General features: G+C 38.6%; 1 protein-coding gene across 1 annotated transcript; it reads right to left on the bottom strand.

Moving 5' to 3' along the window:
• Nucleotides 1-6515: 6515 nt before the first annotated feature.
• On the bottom strand, nucleotides 6516-6920 carry LOC121218729 (uncharacterized). Its single transcript, XM_041096424.1, has one exon. The coding sequence runs from the start codon at nucleotides 6918-6920 to the stop codon at nucleotides 6516-6518; it is 405 nt and encodes a 134-aa protein (XP_040952358.1).
• Nucleotides 6921-16164: the final 9244 nt, after the last annotated feature.

Below are 16164 nucleotides of genomic sequence, written 5' to 3'. Positions count from 1 at the left end.
ATCTGTCTAGCCATGGTGAATCCATTAGCCTGTGTTCCACAAACACCCTCATGGACTTCTTCTAAAATTTCCTTAGCCTCTACAGCGTCCACGCATCTCAACAGTACTCGATCCTTTCCCCTTTTGTTTAGTATCTCCCAATCCAAGACATAGTCAATAGCTATCCTCCTCAATGTCCTCTTATCATTCTCCGTTGCCTGATCTGGATATTCGCGATTCTTCACATATTGCAATATATCTTCGTACCAGGGAGGATTATCATTCTCCGCTTCCTCAATGCTGTAACAGTGAGCTGGGATTTCATAAATACTAATTTGAATAGGCTTCATGTCCTCTAACTGATTCACTTTAATCATGGAAGCTAAAGTAGCAAGAGCGTCAGCCATCTGATTTTCTTCTCGTGGGAGATAACAGAAGGTAATGTTGTCAAACCCTTCGATCAATCCCAAAACCAATCTCCGGTAACGGATCAATTTAGGATCCCTCGTCTCCCATTCCCCTCTTAGCTGGTATATTACCAATGCTGAGTCTCCGTACACCTCTAATGTCTTGATTTTCCGTTCTATGGCTGCCCGTATACCCATGATGCAAGCTTCATACTCAGCCATGTTATTAGTGCAATCAAAGTTTAATTTACTGGTGAAAGGATGATAGTGTCCATTCGGAAACACCAAGACTGCCCCAATCCCGTTGCCTAATGCATTCGATACTCCGTCAAAGCTTAATCTCTAAGAATGATTCTCTTGGTGATCCTCTTCAGCATTAGCCACATACATCAAATCTTTATTCGGGAAATCAAAGTCTAGAGGCTCATAATCTTCCAGAGCCCTTCTAGCCAAGAAATCTGCTATCGCACTTCCCTTGATGGCCTTCTAACTTACATATACGATATCAACTCAGAGAGCAAGATTTGCCATCTAGCCATTCTTCCATTCAATGCTGTTGACTCCATCATATACTTTAAAGGATTTAATTTTGAAATTAGCCAAGTCGTATGATAGAGTAAATATTGCCTCAACCTCTTGGTCGTCTAAATCAAGGCGCAACACAATTTTTCGATAGGCGAATATCTCATCTCACAATTAGTGAATTTCTTGCTGAGATAGTAAATCGCCTTTTCTCTCTTTCCAGTCGCATCATGTTGACCTAGCACACATCCCATGGAGTTGTTGAACACTGTTAAATACAAAATCAAGGGTCTATCCGGGCTGGGTGGTGACAGAACTGGGGTATTGGATAGGTATTGCTTTATCTTTTCAAAGGCTTTTTGACATTCTTCATTCCAAACATCAGGATTATGTTTCTTCAAAAGGCGAAATATGGGATCACATTTTTCGGTCAACCGTGAAATGAACCGAGCAATGTAATTCAGTCTCCCCAAGAAACCTCGAACTTCTTTCTGGGTACGTGGTGGCGATAAATCTCGTATTACTTTGACTTTGTCTGGGTCGATCTCAATTCCCTTTTCGCTGACTACGAAGCCTAATAGCTTTCCTGATCTAGCTCCAAAAGTGCACTTTGTCGGATTAAGCTTGAGTTGGAACTTCCTTAATCTTAAGAACAATCTTCTCAGGACCTACACATGTTCCTCCTCTGTTCTGGATTTGGCAATCATATCATCAACATACACCTCGATTTCTTTGTGCATCATGTCATGGAACAAAGTCACTATGGCCCTCTGATATGTTGCTCCCGCGTTCTTTAACCCAAATGGCATCACCTTATAGCAAAACGTTCCCCATAAAGTAATGAACGTAGTCTTTCTCATTTCTTCTGGATGCATTTTTATCTGATTATATCCTGAGAACCCATCCATAAAAGAAAACAACAAAAATCCTGCCGTATTATCCACCAGCGTATCAATATGTGGTAATGGGAAGTTGTCCTTTGGGCTTGCTTTATTCAAATCCCTATAATCGACGCACATTCGTACTTTTCCATCTTTCTTAGTGACTGGGACGATATTAGCTACCCACTCAGAATATTTGACTTCCTGCAAAAAACTAGCATCAAACTGTTTCTTAACCTCCTCTTTTATTCTGAGCACAATATCAGGCCTGATTCTTCTGAGCTTCTGTTGAACTGGTTTGCAATCCTCTTTTATAGGTAAGCGATGCACTAAAATGTCAACACTCAATCCCGGCATATCCTGGTATGACCATGCAAAGACATCTTTGAATTCATGAAGTAATCCAATGAGGTCTCGTCTTGTTTTTGCGAGGATTTCAGTTCCAATTTTCACCTCTTTCCCTTCCTCCAGGCTCACAACTTCTACTGTCTCTTTGTGAGGTAGGATTTACTTTTCCTCTTGTTCCACCATCCTCAACAAATCCAAAGATGGACCACCCTCTTCATCACCTTCAATGTCGTGCGATCCCTCTAAACACATGTCTCGTTCAAAAGGGCACTCTGAGCTCGTAGCAGTATCGTTCACATCATTGATACACAGAGACCTATTATGGTTACAAAAGAATGTATGAATTTATGTACAATTTATTTATGTAATGAAAGAATATATTTTAGGCGTATGAAAGAATGAAAGAATATTTACTCGAAATAATTGCAAAGATGTATTTTATTAAAATAATGATTTCTAAACATAAGCCTATTTCACAAAAGAATTCTTGTTATTTCTAGGCTAAAACAACAAGTTTGTTCTAAATATTACTCTGAGACAGTTTTAAAGACTTTAGGTGTTTCTTCCGTAGTCCAATTGTCTAGAACACTCCCAGGCTCATAAGGACGAATGTCTAGCCAACTTCTCTCTTCATTCCCAAGCTCATGAATGGCGTTAATATACATATTTCCCAATGTCTCCTCGATGCTTTCCTCAACCGATTTCTTTCTCTCCTGATGAATGATCCCTCCGGATACGAAGGTTTTGGATATGTGGGGAATTATCAATGGCTCCCACTTAGCTTCCTCCCCCTTCAAACGCGCCCTTCTTCTTTCCTGCCTTTTTTCTATCTCCTTCCTTATTTGTCTTCTATCCGGCTTGTATCCTAAGCCAAAATGATCTTACTTTTCTTTCAGCACTGGAGCCTCAGTCCTCCCTTGTGGATATCTCCCCAGCCCTCTTTTGGGTAAAGCTCCTTTTCCTACCAACAATTGTAAACCCATCTCTGTGGTTTTGCATAATTTTGGAGCCATAATTTTGCTCCATTCAGGAACAAATGTCGTATTTACAAACTCCAAAGATCGAAATGAGCATTCAACTGACTCGTCATTGGTCTCCACGTACGGCATCTCATTGGATACAGTTGCTATTATATCCTCTTCGGCTTTTATTGTCACTAGCCGACCATCTGACACTAACTTCAACATCTGATGTAATGATGACGGAACTGCCCCTGCCGAATGTATCCATGGTCTTCCTAATAAACAGTTATAGGAAGGTTTGATGTCCATCACAATAAAATCTACCTCATAAACTGTTGGACCAATCAGTAAGGGTACCTCAATTCTTCCCATGACCTTCCTTTCTGTATCGTCAAATGCCCTCACTACATTTTGACACGTTTTCATGTGCGAACTGTCTATAGGTAGCCTATTAAGTGTGAATAATGGCAATACGTTCAAAGCTGATCCATTGTCAATCAGTACTCCTGGCAAGATACGCCCCTTGCATCGTGCAGTGATATGCAAAGCTTTGGTATATCCCATGCCCCCCGAAGGTATTTTATCATCATTGAAAAAGATGAAATTATCAGCACTGATATTATTGACCAACCGATCTAGCTTACTGACGGAAATATCCTTGGACACATAGGTCTCATTTAGCATCTTCATCAACGTATTTCGATGCACTTCGAAATTAAAGAGTAAGGACAATACAGATATGCGGGCCGGTTGTTTATGCAATTGCTCAACGACATTATACTCGCTATGTTTTAAAAATTTGAGGAATTCCACAGCTTCTTCCTCCTTCACTGGCTCAACTACTTTCTCTTTTTGCTCCCCTATTATAGCTTCTTTCATAGACTCTGGATTGGTACTCACACACTGGCTCTTTGCCGCCTCTCTTCCTGGGACAGTCATATTGCACTCATAATTCCATGGGACCTTTTTACTGTCTTGGTAAGGAAAGGCTGCAGGTTTCTTTATTATGATTTTTGGTATTGCTGGTGCTCTCACCTCATCCTTCTTGGGTCGCGAGATAATGACCACAGACTGCACTATTCTTGGAACCTTCGAAGCCTCTAATGTGCAAATTTTCCCCTCCTCCTTAACTTATTCATAAAATTTCATATCCTTATTATCCATCAAGTCTTGAACCAAGGCTCTAAATTCTGCACATTCCTGGATTTTATGTCCCTCATCGTGATGGAACTCACAGTAATTTTCCACCCCTTCGACACTTCTCTCTGAACTCGGGGTGATCAATCCCCTTTTCACCATATTTTCCCAGATCCACCTCAAAGGAATTTTCACTTCTGATATGTCTTCCTTGATTTTTCTACCCATGCTCCCACCTATCATGTTCACTCCGTTGTGATCAGGTAATGAATTTTCTGTATTGGGTGAATCATCCAATTTTACCACGCCCATGCTTATAAGCCCTTCTACCAGCTTCTTGAATGCCGTACAATGTTCTATAGAATGCCCCACAATTCCCGCGTGATAATCGCACTGTGCGTTTGCATCGTACCACTTGGGATATGGAGGTTGCAGGGGTTTTAAATGGTGAGGGGCAACCACGTGTGCATTGAATAGATTCTGATATAGCTCCCTATACGACATTGGGATTGGCGTAAATTGAAGCTTCTCTGTGTTTTTTCTTGTGTCAGATCTCTGCTTTGATGATCCCTGCTGGTTAACAGGTGTCTTCCCCGATTGAGTTATTGTAACTGTCTTTGAATACGAACTTGTGTTGTTAACCTCGTTCTCTTTTCTCTTTGAAACTGGCCTTCTACTACTTTCCCCAGCATCTATTTTCCCACTTCTGATGGCATTTTCTATCATTTCCCCGTTCATAATTATGTCAGAAAAGCTTTTAGAAGCACTCCCTAATAGATGCGTAATAAATGGGGCCTTCAATGTATTAACGAAAAGCAGCGTCATTTCTCTTTCTAGAAGAGATGGCTGCACTTGGACAACAACTTCCCTCCATCTCTGTGCGTACTTCCTGAAACTTTCACCAGGCTTCTTTTCCATGTTCTGCAGAGTAATTCTATCAGGTACCATGTCAGTCACATGGTTGTACTGTTTTAAGAATGCCTGTGCTAGATCTCTCCATGAATTAATATGGGTACGGCTTAGTTGATTGTACCATTTGGATGCAGCCCCTGCAAGGCTATCCTGGAATCAATGTAACAGCAACTGGTCATTATTAACATATCCAGTCATCCTTCTGCAGAACATAGTAATATGAGCTTCGGGGCTACTAGTCCCGTTGTATTTCTCGAATTCTGACATTTTGAACTTGTGAGGAAGTACCAGACCTGGAACCAAGCTCAATTCTCTAGCAGCAATTCCATGGTAGCTCTCAGTACCTTCTATCGCTCTAAGTTTTTCTTCTAGCCATTTATACTTTTCCTCGAGCTGTTTCGGCAATTCATCATTAATTTTCTCGATTGTCTCATCGAAGTCTGGGATAACAGGATTAGCAAGATTGTCTCTAGCTTGGAAGTTTATCAGTGTTTCAGTACCGTCTTGAGGTTTGATAGTAACAGAGGATTTGCACGGATATATCCCCGCTTGTTGAGAAGTAAGTCCTGAGGAATAAACAGGTCCCTCGTTGTCTCCTTCTTCATTGTTGAGCACCAATCCCTTTCCTTTGTCAACTCTTCTAGCCAATAACTGAGTCAACTTAGCCATCATACTCCCTTGAGATTCCATTATTTTTTCCATCATCTTTTGTTGAATGTTCTCTAATTGCTCATTCATTTGCTCTTGCATTTCTTTCTGGAATTGTTCTAGCCTTTGGTCCATGTCTCTAGTTTTGGATCGAGTTCCGTAGCAGTGTTTGATAGCTTGAGTGGTTTCCAGATTAACTGATGAGTAATTTAGATTAATTAGAATCCCTTAATGTAGTTATTAATGCATATGAAACAATGCAATGCATAAAATGAATGGAGAAAAAGGCGTCAATTTGAATTTAATTCCATATAAGAAAACTTTACTAGAAATTAAATTCCTTTACATAAAATGAATTACAAATATGACCTTGCCCTAGTACCCAGAACTCTAATCTTTCTAAGTAACAAAGCCAATTCTTGCCCCCGATCTGACTCTAATTCATACTTCACACTCAGCGTGTCAGCTTGTACTGCTAAAGTCTGTATATGGTCAGCTACTTCTCGAATCTAGACTACAGCTTCCTCAATTAGATGATCTCTGCTCCTAACTTGATTCTGAAAATGGTGAAGCTGTTCATTACCATGACTCTCATTTGCTTTTAAGTGCTTGATCTGGATATCATAATTTTACAGCTCCATCTCTAACATTTCAATTCTTTTCTCCATTTCTTCAATCTTGCTCAAGCTAGCTTTTAACTCTATCGTAGAATTTCAGCTTCAATACTGACAAAGGGATCTTTCCAATACAATCACCCTATCCTTTAACTCCCCCTTTTCCTTCTGGCTTTTTGACAAACTCTTCTTTAAGGCCTCATTTCGCCTTTGCATCTCTTGAAATCTCTGTTCCCACTTATCGGCCTTGTCCTTTTCTCCTTGGATTTCTACTCGCCACTGTTCTGATGTCTTTCCCAGCCTAGCAGTTCTTATTGACAAGCGCAGCTTTTTATAATCCGTCTTTAGACTGCCCAGTTCTTCATCAGCTTTGTTCTTTTTTTTCTTCAACCTCTCATTCTCAAGCTTCTGAATGTCTATGTCCAATCTCAAGTTCGTCTTTTCTGGCTCCATTTGCTCTATTCTTTTCTCCAAATCCGCATTCTTCTTCTCAAAATCTTGTCTTACCATTTCCAACTCAGAAGGAATGACTCACAAATGCTCTTCTATTGACTGGCTTTCTTCCTGATTTAACTTAGGTGTATTATCGTTTATCCTTCTAGCCCACCATTGATGATACCCAGGAGTTGTCATTGGACCCACAGCTAGCCTCTTCATTCAGCGAGTTTGTTTCCACGCACTAACCATCTCTTGAATCTTCTTTCTGTAACCATCATCCTTGTACGAAAATTCACAGTCAGCTAACCCTTGGGTCACAGGTATAAATTGCCTTGACCTATATTGCCTTAGCACCAATAATGGGGCGTATCCAGTAGCTCCCCAAACCCCTAGCAAAGGAACCCAATCAAAACTACCACACCTATACATGATCTCATCTAGAAGTAACCAAGGAGCTCTCCACTCAATGTCCTCCTCTCGAAGATTTTGAAGAATTGCTATCCACTTCTCCTTCGAAATGTCATCTCTCCTGGGCGTAGCGACTATCTCCTTTAGTGGTGAATAATTTTCAGAGAAAACCCGATACGACACTTTATCTACCTTCCAAAAGTGACTGTGAAACCATGCGAGTAGAAGTTCTGCACATCCAATAAATCTACCTTCACCCATCTTCCGGCATGCACTTAATGACCTGAAAGTCTCTGCCAAGATTGCTGGAATCGGTGTAACTTTCTTATCGAGCTGGTCGAATAAATCAGTGACTGTTTCATCTACATATCTCAAGGCTTTATGGAAGACAACCAAGCCATATATACTTAAACCAAAAACATCTAACCTTTTCCTGACATCTGGGTGTGTGAGGATTGCATCTTTCAAGCCCCTCCAAGGAATGCACTTACTATCTCCCTTTTGCTTAATTCGTGCGACAACCCATTGCTCGCTCATTCCTGTTACACTCATCAGCTTTTTGGAAAAGGTTGGCACATTTACCGCTCTCGAATAGACCCTGTCCACTTGAAACTTTGAACAACGGAGTAAAGCCATATACTCCTCTATCGCAGGCACTAAATCGACCTTCCCGAATGTAAAGCAACTGTAGGCAGGATTCCAGAATTGGGCGAGGGCTTGAAACAAAGGCTTGTCTACGTTCACATCAAGCAAATAAGGCAAATCCCCATAATTATCATAAAAGAGCTGTCTAACCTCATCACTCCACTGACCCCAGATTTCCTTCAATTCTTGCAAATTGTTTTGAGTTGCATTGATATGTGTAAAGTCCCATAACTTCGATACATGCCCATCAGCCAAACTATCACCCTTTTCTTGCTGCGTTGTCTCAGACCAAGTTCGAATAGCCGTATTGTCCTCTACTTTATCAAGAAACCCGCTTTCCATGTTAAGTCTTCTATCTAGTAACTGAATTTGAATTGACACCTTTTATGATGAAATGAAATGCCATGTCATGCAAATAAAACACCAAAAGTCAGTATAACATATAATAATCAAGAAACAGTAAAACACCTAATCGGATGTCTACTAGTGTTCAGTATAGTTCTACTTAGGGTGGACTCCTAAGGTTCATTATATGAAGTTTGGCTTCTAGGGTAAAGGTACCCGAACCAGCAGATTCCTCCATCCTCACCCATTATAGGCTCATATGGATCGAGTTCGGTTCAAGGGAATACATTTCCCTATGGCTGCACGGAGATGAAAATCTCACGAAGACATAGGTACGGATGTATCCCGGAAACAATCCACTACCCTACACGAAGGTGAAAACCTCACGAAGGCATAGCTTCTCACTCTCACTTAAAAGGGTAAAAATGTTCAACTCATGAAATGTATAATGCAAACAATATTTAAGGAATAAGATAATGAATGCGAAAGGATGTTATGATTTTTTAAAAAAAAAATATTTTTCTCGACCGTAAGACAAAAATTAATTAGCTTTGTGGCTCGACTCTCTTCTTTTTTTAAAAAAATTTCCCCAGTGGAGTCGCCAAGCTGTCGAAACCATTTTTTTGAAAAATAAAAAAATTTAGGTTTTCGACTTTTAAAATTGAAAATTGGGAGTCACCACCAATCTTTTATTAAGGTGTGATTGGGTCACCTAAAACGACTTTGGTCTACGAATTTTAGAAAAAAAAACGGGTTCGGAAGTCAGTTACGTATGAGGAAGGATTAGCAGCCCCATTACGCCCAAAAATTGGTACCTAGTTAATTAATTAATGTCTTAAGGTCGAAAATTTTAAAAATTTAATTTTCCAAAACTTAAAACGTTGCATATTAAGACCCTTTTCAATTCAGAGAAGCAAAAATGCCACACCCAATACGTTAGGGCCCAACATTCTAATTTCCCCCAAAATGAATTAGGTCATAATATTTATACAATAAAAATATTAAAAGAACATCCACTCATCCAAAATTTAAGAAACCACACCCAATACGTTAGGGCACGATTCCTTTAGAATCCCGAACTCAGAATATTTCCTTTAATTTAAAAGAACATCCACTTATCCAAGATTTAAGAAATCACACCCAATACGTTAGGGCACAATTCCTTTAGAATCTCAAACTCGGAATATTTCCTTCATGATTTTTAAAAAATCTTCATTTCGAGAAATCAATGCGCCACATCCAATACGTTAGGACACAACGTGTTGAATTCCCAATAATGAGCTTTTATTTTAATTAAAAGAATATCCATTTTGAAAAAGTTTGATTTTAAAAATAAAAAAATGTAATGATATGCTACTTTAAATATATCATGCAATAATAAATATTACAATAACATAGAAATAATACAAATATATAAACAAATAAATACAATAATGGTATGCAAAATATCAAATAAAAGGCCAAGATAATAAAACATGTAATCCTAAATCAATAGACCAATGATTGAAATAAATAAAAAAATACATAAGTTTAAAACAATTAAAATAACATCAAAATTAAATAAATTAAACATGTGAATATAAAATATGTTTTTTTAGTAGAAATATATACATAAAACTATGTATATAATAATTATTTATGGATGTTGAAAACATTATTAAAATATTGATTTTAAGAGAAATATATAAAAAAGGACTAAATCAAATCGCTAGTAAAAATAAAAGGGGTAAATCCGTAAATAAATAAAGTCTGGAGGACTTAATTGGACGCGCGAATTACATAGAGGGGCTGGAAGGGAAATTTTCCCTTCTCCGCGAATTACAATGGCTTTATATAGCCGAATGAAAATACAAGAAACGGAAACGAGAAATCTTCTTGATTTGATTTGGTTTGATTTGATTTTTGTTTCCTTTCTTGTGTTCACAGGTGTAGATCGGGAATATTCGGGGGTGAGGCAAGGCTCGACTGCGGCGCTGTTGAAGATTAGAAACCCTAGGGTTTCATCCATTTTGGGCCATTGTAATTTGGGCCACCACTTTCTTTTGGTTTGGGCCTTGTAGCCCGTTTTGTATTTGGACACTATGGCTGTTTTTTTATTTACAAAAGGGACGAGTAAAATTTAGGTATTACACAAGTGTTCACCTAGAGGGTTCACACATGTAGGGGGTTCACACACTGGGTGATCATACATGTACGGTTTGCACATAGAGGCTCTTACATTGGGATTTGCACAAAAAGGGTCGCACACCTATAGTTTGCATAGTGGTTTGCACACCTAGGGTCCGTACATTATTACTAGGGTTCACATAAATATACTAGGAGTTCGGTCATGAATCCTATATGTTTCTACTCATGGGTTTGCAATCAGGGTTTGCATGCAAGGGTTCACACATTAGGGGTTTGCACACAAGGCTTGCACAAAAGGGTTTATAGGATTCACACTCTATATGGTCGCATAGTAAACTCACGTACATATGGGTTCACACTTAAGGGGTTGCACATAGGCTGACACAGAAGTGTTCGCACTTAAAGTTCTCATATAGTAAACTTCATGTGAGGGTTCACATAAATATATTTAAGGGATCCCTTAGTCATCTACTCAGAGTTTACAATCAATTCACTAAAGGTTCACATGAAATAAAAATACATAAAATCAAAAAATTATATGAGAAAATGGTGTAAAAAATTTTAATGTCAATTTTAGAAAAGAAATTGCATGGAGTTGAAAACACTTTTCACTATAGGTAATATTTAACTATTTATAGAATTAACGGTGGGTAATTAAATTTTAAAAAGAATTATGATTATCATAATTCTCTCTTAAAATTTAAAATAATAATAATTATTTCCTAAAGTTTAAAATAATTATTATCGTCTCTTAAGTTTTAAAATAGTTATTATTATCATGAATTTCTTGTAAAAGATAATAATATTTTAATAAAAATAATAAAATTTTAATAGGAAAATAAAATAAAAAGATAATGATATTTTAAGGAGTAATTTAAAAATTAAAATGTTAATTGGAAAATATATATCAAATTATAAAATAAATATATTTCAAAATTAAATAAATTGTTTTAGAAATTATAAAAGAAGGGAGATACACCACTTGTCACAATATGAGTTTGTGTACCTTTGATATATTAAACATATATATGATATTTAATTAATTAGCGTCAAATTCTCATATTAGTCCTTATACTAATCATAAGTTGCATGTTTTGTCTATGTACTCTAAGTTGATAATCTTTTAGTCTCATTACTTTTGTAACACCTAAAAATCTCTTAACACATCTATTTTTGTATTTTGTGACACAATTTTTTGTCTGCTTTAGGGGTAAAGTATTCTGGGAGTGTGTGAAAGGTCTTAAGTTCAAGCCTTAGCTTAGGCAAAATTTTTGTTTTTAATTGAATAAACCCCTATCTCTAGTCAATAGGCTTATAAATAAATATTGGTAAATTATATTAGAATGGGCTTGCTGGTCTGGTGGTTAAGTGGAGAGCAAATGAGCAAGATGTTTGGGGTTCGAGTTCTTACGCAAGTATGGAATTTATTTTTAATGCTTGTGCCGTGTGATTGTTGTAGTTTGACTGAAATTCTGAAGAGTTTGGGTGGGGTTTGAATTCGGTGGTTGAGGGGATTGTGTTGGAGTGATTTGGGCAGAAAATATGGGTGGAAGTGGTTGGATAGAACTGAAACTGGTAGTGGAAAATTCGGCTACCTTTTCTCATTTCCCCATTTTTCTGCCAGTTTTCATCTCTATCGAATTTTTTGGATTCATCTTTTTCTTTTTTCTTTTTCATTTGCTGCCGTGCAGTTCTTCCCAAACCTCCACCTAATGCCGAAATCTTGTGAATCCCGTTCTCTTCATTTTCTTTTCTCCCCAAGCCGAATCATAATTGTTCTTCTTTCCCTCTTCACTTTACTGTCATTTTTCCCCCAAACCTATTCTTTTGCTATTGAATTGTCACCTTACTTGCTGCTGTTTTTTTCTTCTTATTTTCCTTGAGACTTAGTGTTGTTTTCTTGTACCAACGGCTTTTTTCTTTCGCATTTTCGGTAAGTTTATGATGTGTTTTGTTATGGTTATCTAATCAATTGGTTAATACGGTTTCAATTTATGTTTAGGAGTCAATCAAGGTTTGAGGGTGGCTAGTCAAAACTTTAGCTTTGAGGAATTGTCATTTTCCGTCTATGGTAAGGCTGAAATGAATGAAAGCCGAAGACTTGTTGTACATTTGTTCAATTTTAGTTAATATCACTAATTATTTTGTTAACTTAACTTCGTTAGGCCTGGATTTGTGCCTAATTAAATCGTTGATTGGAGGTTACTATTGTCTTGACAGCAAGGAGTCGTTTGGAATGAGGTCCCTATTCTGTTCAGTTTTAAGATACTCGTTCGAGGTTTCTAGGTAGGTATCGTGCGATTGAATTGGTAGTATATTCAGCTTTGTGTTGTTGCTAATCATGAGTTAAGATTAATGATAAAGTTGAAACGATGAATTTTAAGTACTATTGGTCTCAGAGGTGTTTTTGTTGCGAATCCTTAAAAGGTGTGTAAACACAACACTGAAAATCAGTAATCGGTAAAAAGCCAAAAAGTGGGACTGACGATGCCATACGGGCGTGTGGTTCCCCGTGTGGTAGGTCGTGTGACTGAACACGGGCATGTGATTAACTAGGCTGGTCGTGTGCGATACACGAGCAAGACCAAATTGGGCTGTGTAAGCCACACGAGCGTGTGGGCCCACACGGGCATGTGGGATTATTGGTCCAGGCCGTGTGATCGACATGGCCAAGGCCATTTTTGGGCTGTGTAGGCCACACGGGCATGTGGGTCTACACCGGCAAATGTCATGAGCTTGTGGGCCTATTTTGACAGTTTGATGGCTAAAGTTGTACGGGTTGCTCGAGTCGACTGTGGACTTACTGTAGGGTCGGTAAGCTTACGTAGACCCCTAATTGATTGAAAATAACTGTATGACTGATATATATACATGTTATCGAGCACGATGATATTTACTAAATTGATAATGTATGCACTGTTGCCATGATATATCATGTCATTACTGTATATTGCATTACATTGGGTTGGGGCTTATATTGTTCGGTTGAAGTGTATTGAAAATCCTTGAGCCAAAATTACTTGCAGCTCAATTGCAAACTACTGTCTAGTGTCGTATTCGGTACTTTTTGGAGTGTAATGATGGGTAGGTTGATTATATCCCTACATGGAGTGTAGGGTTGGACGGAGTTAGAGTGTAGAAGTTGGCTGGGTAGGATTTGATATTGTATATCTGTTACTATACTGAATATTGATACTGTAATGGGCCAAGACCCAAATGCATGACTACTTCTGTATAGTAATGGGCTAAGGCCCTAATTGAAACTGAATCTGTTACTGAAATGGGCTTAGGCCCAGATTGTGATTACATTCTGTCTGCTTATTTACCCGGGGATTACACACTGAGTTTTTGTAAACTCACCCTTCTGTTTTATCTGTACAGGTAATCCCTAGTCATAGGTAGATCGATGCGACGAAAGACTCAGCGGTGGCCACACAACTTACTTCATTCCATTTAAGTACTTAATTTTAATTTTAATTTTATGTTGGGGATTTTACTGTATCATGGCCTCTTTGGATTTTTATTTTTTAGAATTATAACTGCTAGTAGTAGAGACAATCGAGTTTTCAAAAAGAATCAAATGGTTTAACAAAATTCACTCAAATATAGAATGGTTTTAAAAAGCTTCCATAATAAGTGACATTTTGAGATTAATAGTGCTTTAAAAAGAGAAGAACTTTGTGATAATGAATTTCGTTTTGAAAGTGAACAACACGTCCTATAATTAACATAAGATATTGTAAAGTGGTTATATAGAAAAGAGATTTTTGACGACAACTCACTTTTTTGAAAAACATTACCATGTGATATCGCCAGATTCGGCCATAACGTCTAGGCCAGGTTTGGGGTGTTACATTTAGTGGTATTAGAGCCGAGTTGCAAAACTTGGCTGTGGATTTGGATTTTTAAGATCTAATTTTCTAAGAACTGATTTCTAATGATTTGAGATATTTTACTGAATGTGTGGTACATCGAGTCTCCGGCGTCGATCCCATAAGTTCTCTAAACTGTTATCTGTTTATAAATTGAAAATGCTATGGATAGTATGTACCAAAACTACTATAGATAGACCAAAAACACTCAAGTTAGTGTATACTGATACTATAGTAAAACCGATAGACTCTGATAGACATTGTATTGTACGAAAACAAACTTTACACTTCTGATACTGTTTCACATAAGATATCTACTAATAATTATTGAAACTGTAAACTGATACATAAAACTATTAATACAGATAAATGCAATTAAACAATAAACACTAGAGGTACTTGCGGATGGGGTACAAGAGGCCGTGGTAGAGGCTGTAGAGGAGCTTGAGCTGAGTCCTCTTGACTGGGTTGTATGCTAAATTTAGATACTAGCAAGACGCTGGTGTCACCTATTATAGAGACTGGGTCTGGGTCTGAGTTTCACAATCGTGCGGCTGGGTCTGGGTCGGTGGGTCCAATACTGGAGTTGGAGGTCGAGAGTCAGTTACGAAATGACTCCGGTCTAACAGAGCTAAGCTTTTCAGGGTTATTGTTGGAGTTGCCCATAATTTGGCTGAATATTGGATAGAGGCCACAGAGAGGATTATGGACGACCTGGACCGTACCCACGAGTAGAAATTAAAGGGTGTTGTATCACTGCTACGATGTGAGGCATATTAGTGGTGGCTCACTGTTAAGGAGGGCACTAGCCCGATCGACTAACCTGGGAGTTCTTTAAGATCGCTTTCCAGGGGAAATATGTAGGGGCCAATTATATGGATGCTCGTTGGAGAGAGTTCCTGAATCTGGCTTAGGGAGATAGGTCGGTGGCTGAGTATAAGGCTGATTTTCTCCGACTGAGCCACTATGCTCGAGGTATGGTGGCGACTGAGTACGAGCGATGTGTTCACTTCAAGGATGGCCTCAGGGATAATCTTAGGGTTCTAATAGCTCCACAGATGGAGCGAGACTTTGCTACTCTAATGGATAAGGTGAAGATTGTCGAAGAAGTGAAGCGCGCTGAGTGCCAGAACAGAGAGAGTGGTAGGAGAAAGAGGGATTCAGATCCCTCGAGTTTCGTTCAGAGGCCTAGAAAAGAGGCCAGAGTTGATAGGCCGATCAGAGTTGGGGCTCCTATTACTGCTACTGGACAACCGCTGTGTACTGACTGTGGTAGACACCATCTGGGCTAATGCTGGAAGAGGACTGGGGCATGTTTGAGGTGCAGTTCATTGGAGCACCGTATTAGAGATTGTACGTGGAAGGTCGATCAAATGCAAACTCTGGGTAATAATACTGTACAGCCACCGAGGGTTGCTCATCAGCCAATGAGAGGCTGTGGACAGGTCAGAGGTGGTAATGGCTTGGGTCGTGGTCAGAGAGCACCGGGTAAAGGTACTTAGTTTATGCTCTAGTTTATGCTGCACGTCACCGAAAGGATGGGGATGCTCCGGACGTTATCACGAGTCCCTTCTTTATTTATAATGTACTTTATACTGCACTGATAGATATAAGATCTACTCACTTGTATATAGCCTGTACTGTATTTGAGAACTTGGGTATCTTAGCTGAGAGCACTACGAGTGAAGTCACTGTATTGAGTCTGTTGGGGCAATCTTTAAGGGTAAATAGGTTGTTTAGAGACGTTCCTTTGGATGTTCAAAGGACTATCTTTCTGGCTGATCTGATGGAATTGCCTTTTGGAGAATTTGATCTGATACTATGGATGGACTGGTTGGTTAAACACTGAGTGAGCTTAGATTGTGCCACAAAAAGGGTTGTGCTGAGAACTGCAGAAGACAATGAGGTAGTCGTAATTG

This window comes from Gossypium hirsutum, chromosome D06, assembly GCF_007990345.1.
Source record: "Gossypium hirsutum isolate 1008001.06 chromosome D06, Gossypium_hirsutum_v2.1, whole genome shotgun sequence".
Classification (NCBI taxonomy): domain Eukaryota; kingdom Viridiplantae; phylum Streptophyta; class Magnoliopsida; order Malvales; family Malvaceae; genus Gossypium; species Gossypium hirsutum.
The sequence above is the reverse complement of the archived record's forward strand: the minus strand, read 5'-3'. Positions and strand labels throughout refer to the sequence as shown.

Coding starts and splice junctions, on each gene's coding strand:
- LOC121218729 (XM_041096424.1), bottom strand. CDS start 6,920: ATGGTAAGACAAGATTTTGAGAAGAAGAATGCGGATTTGGAGAAAAGA.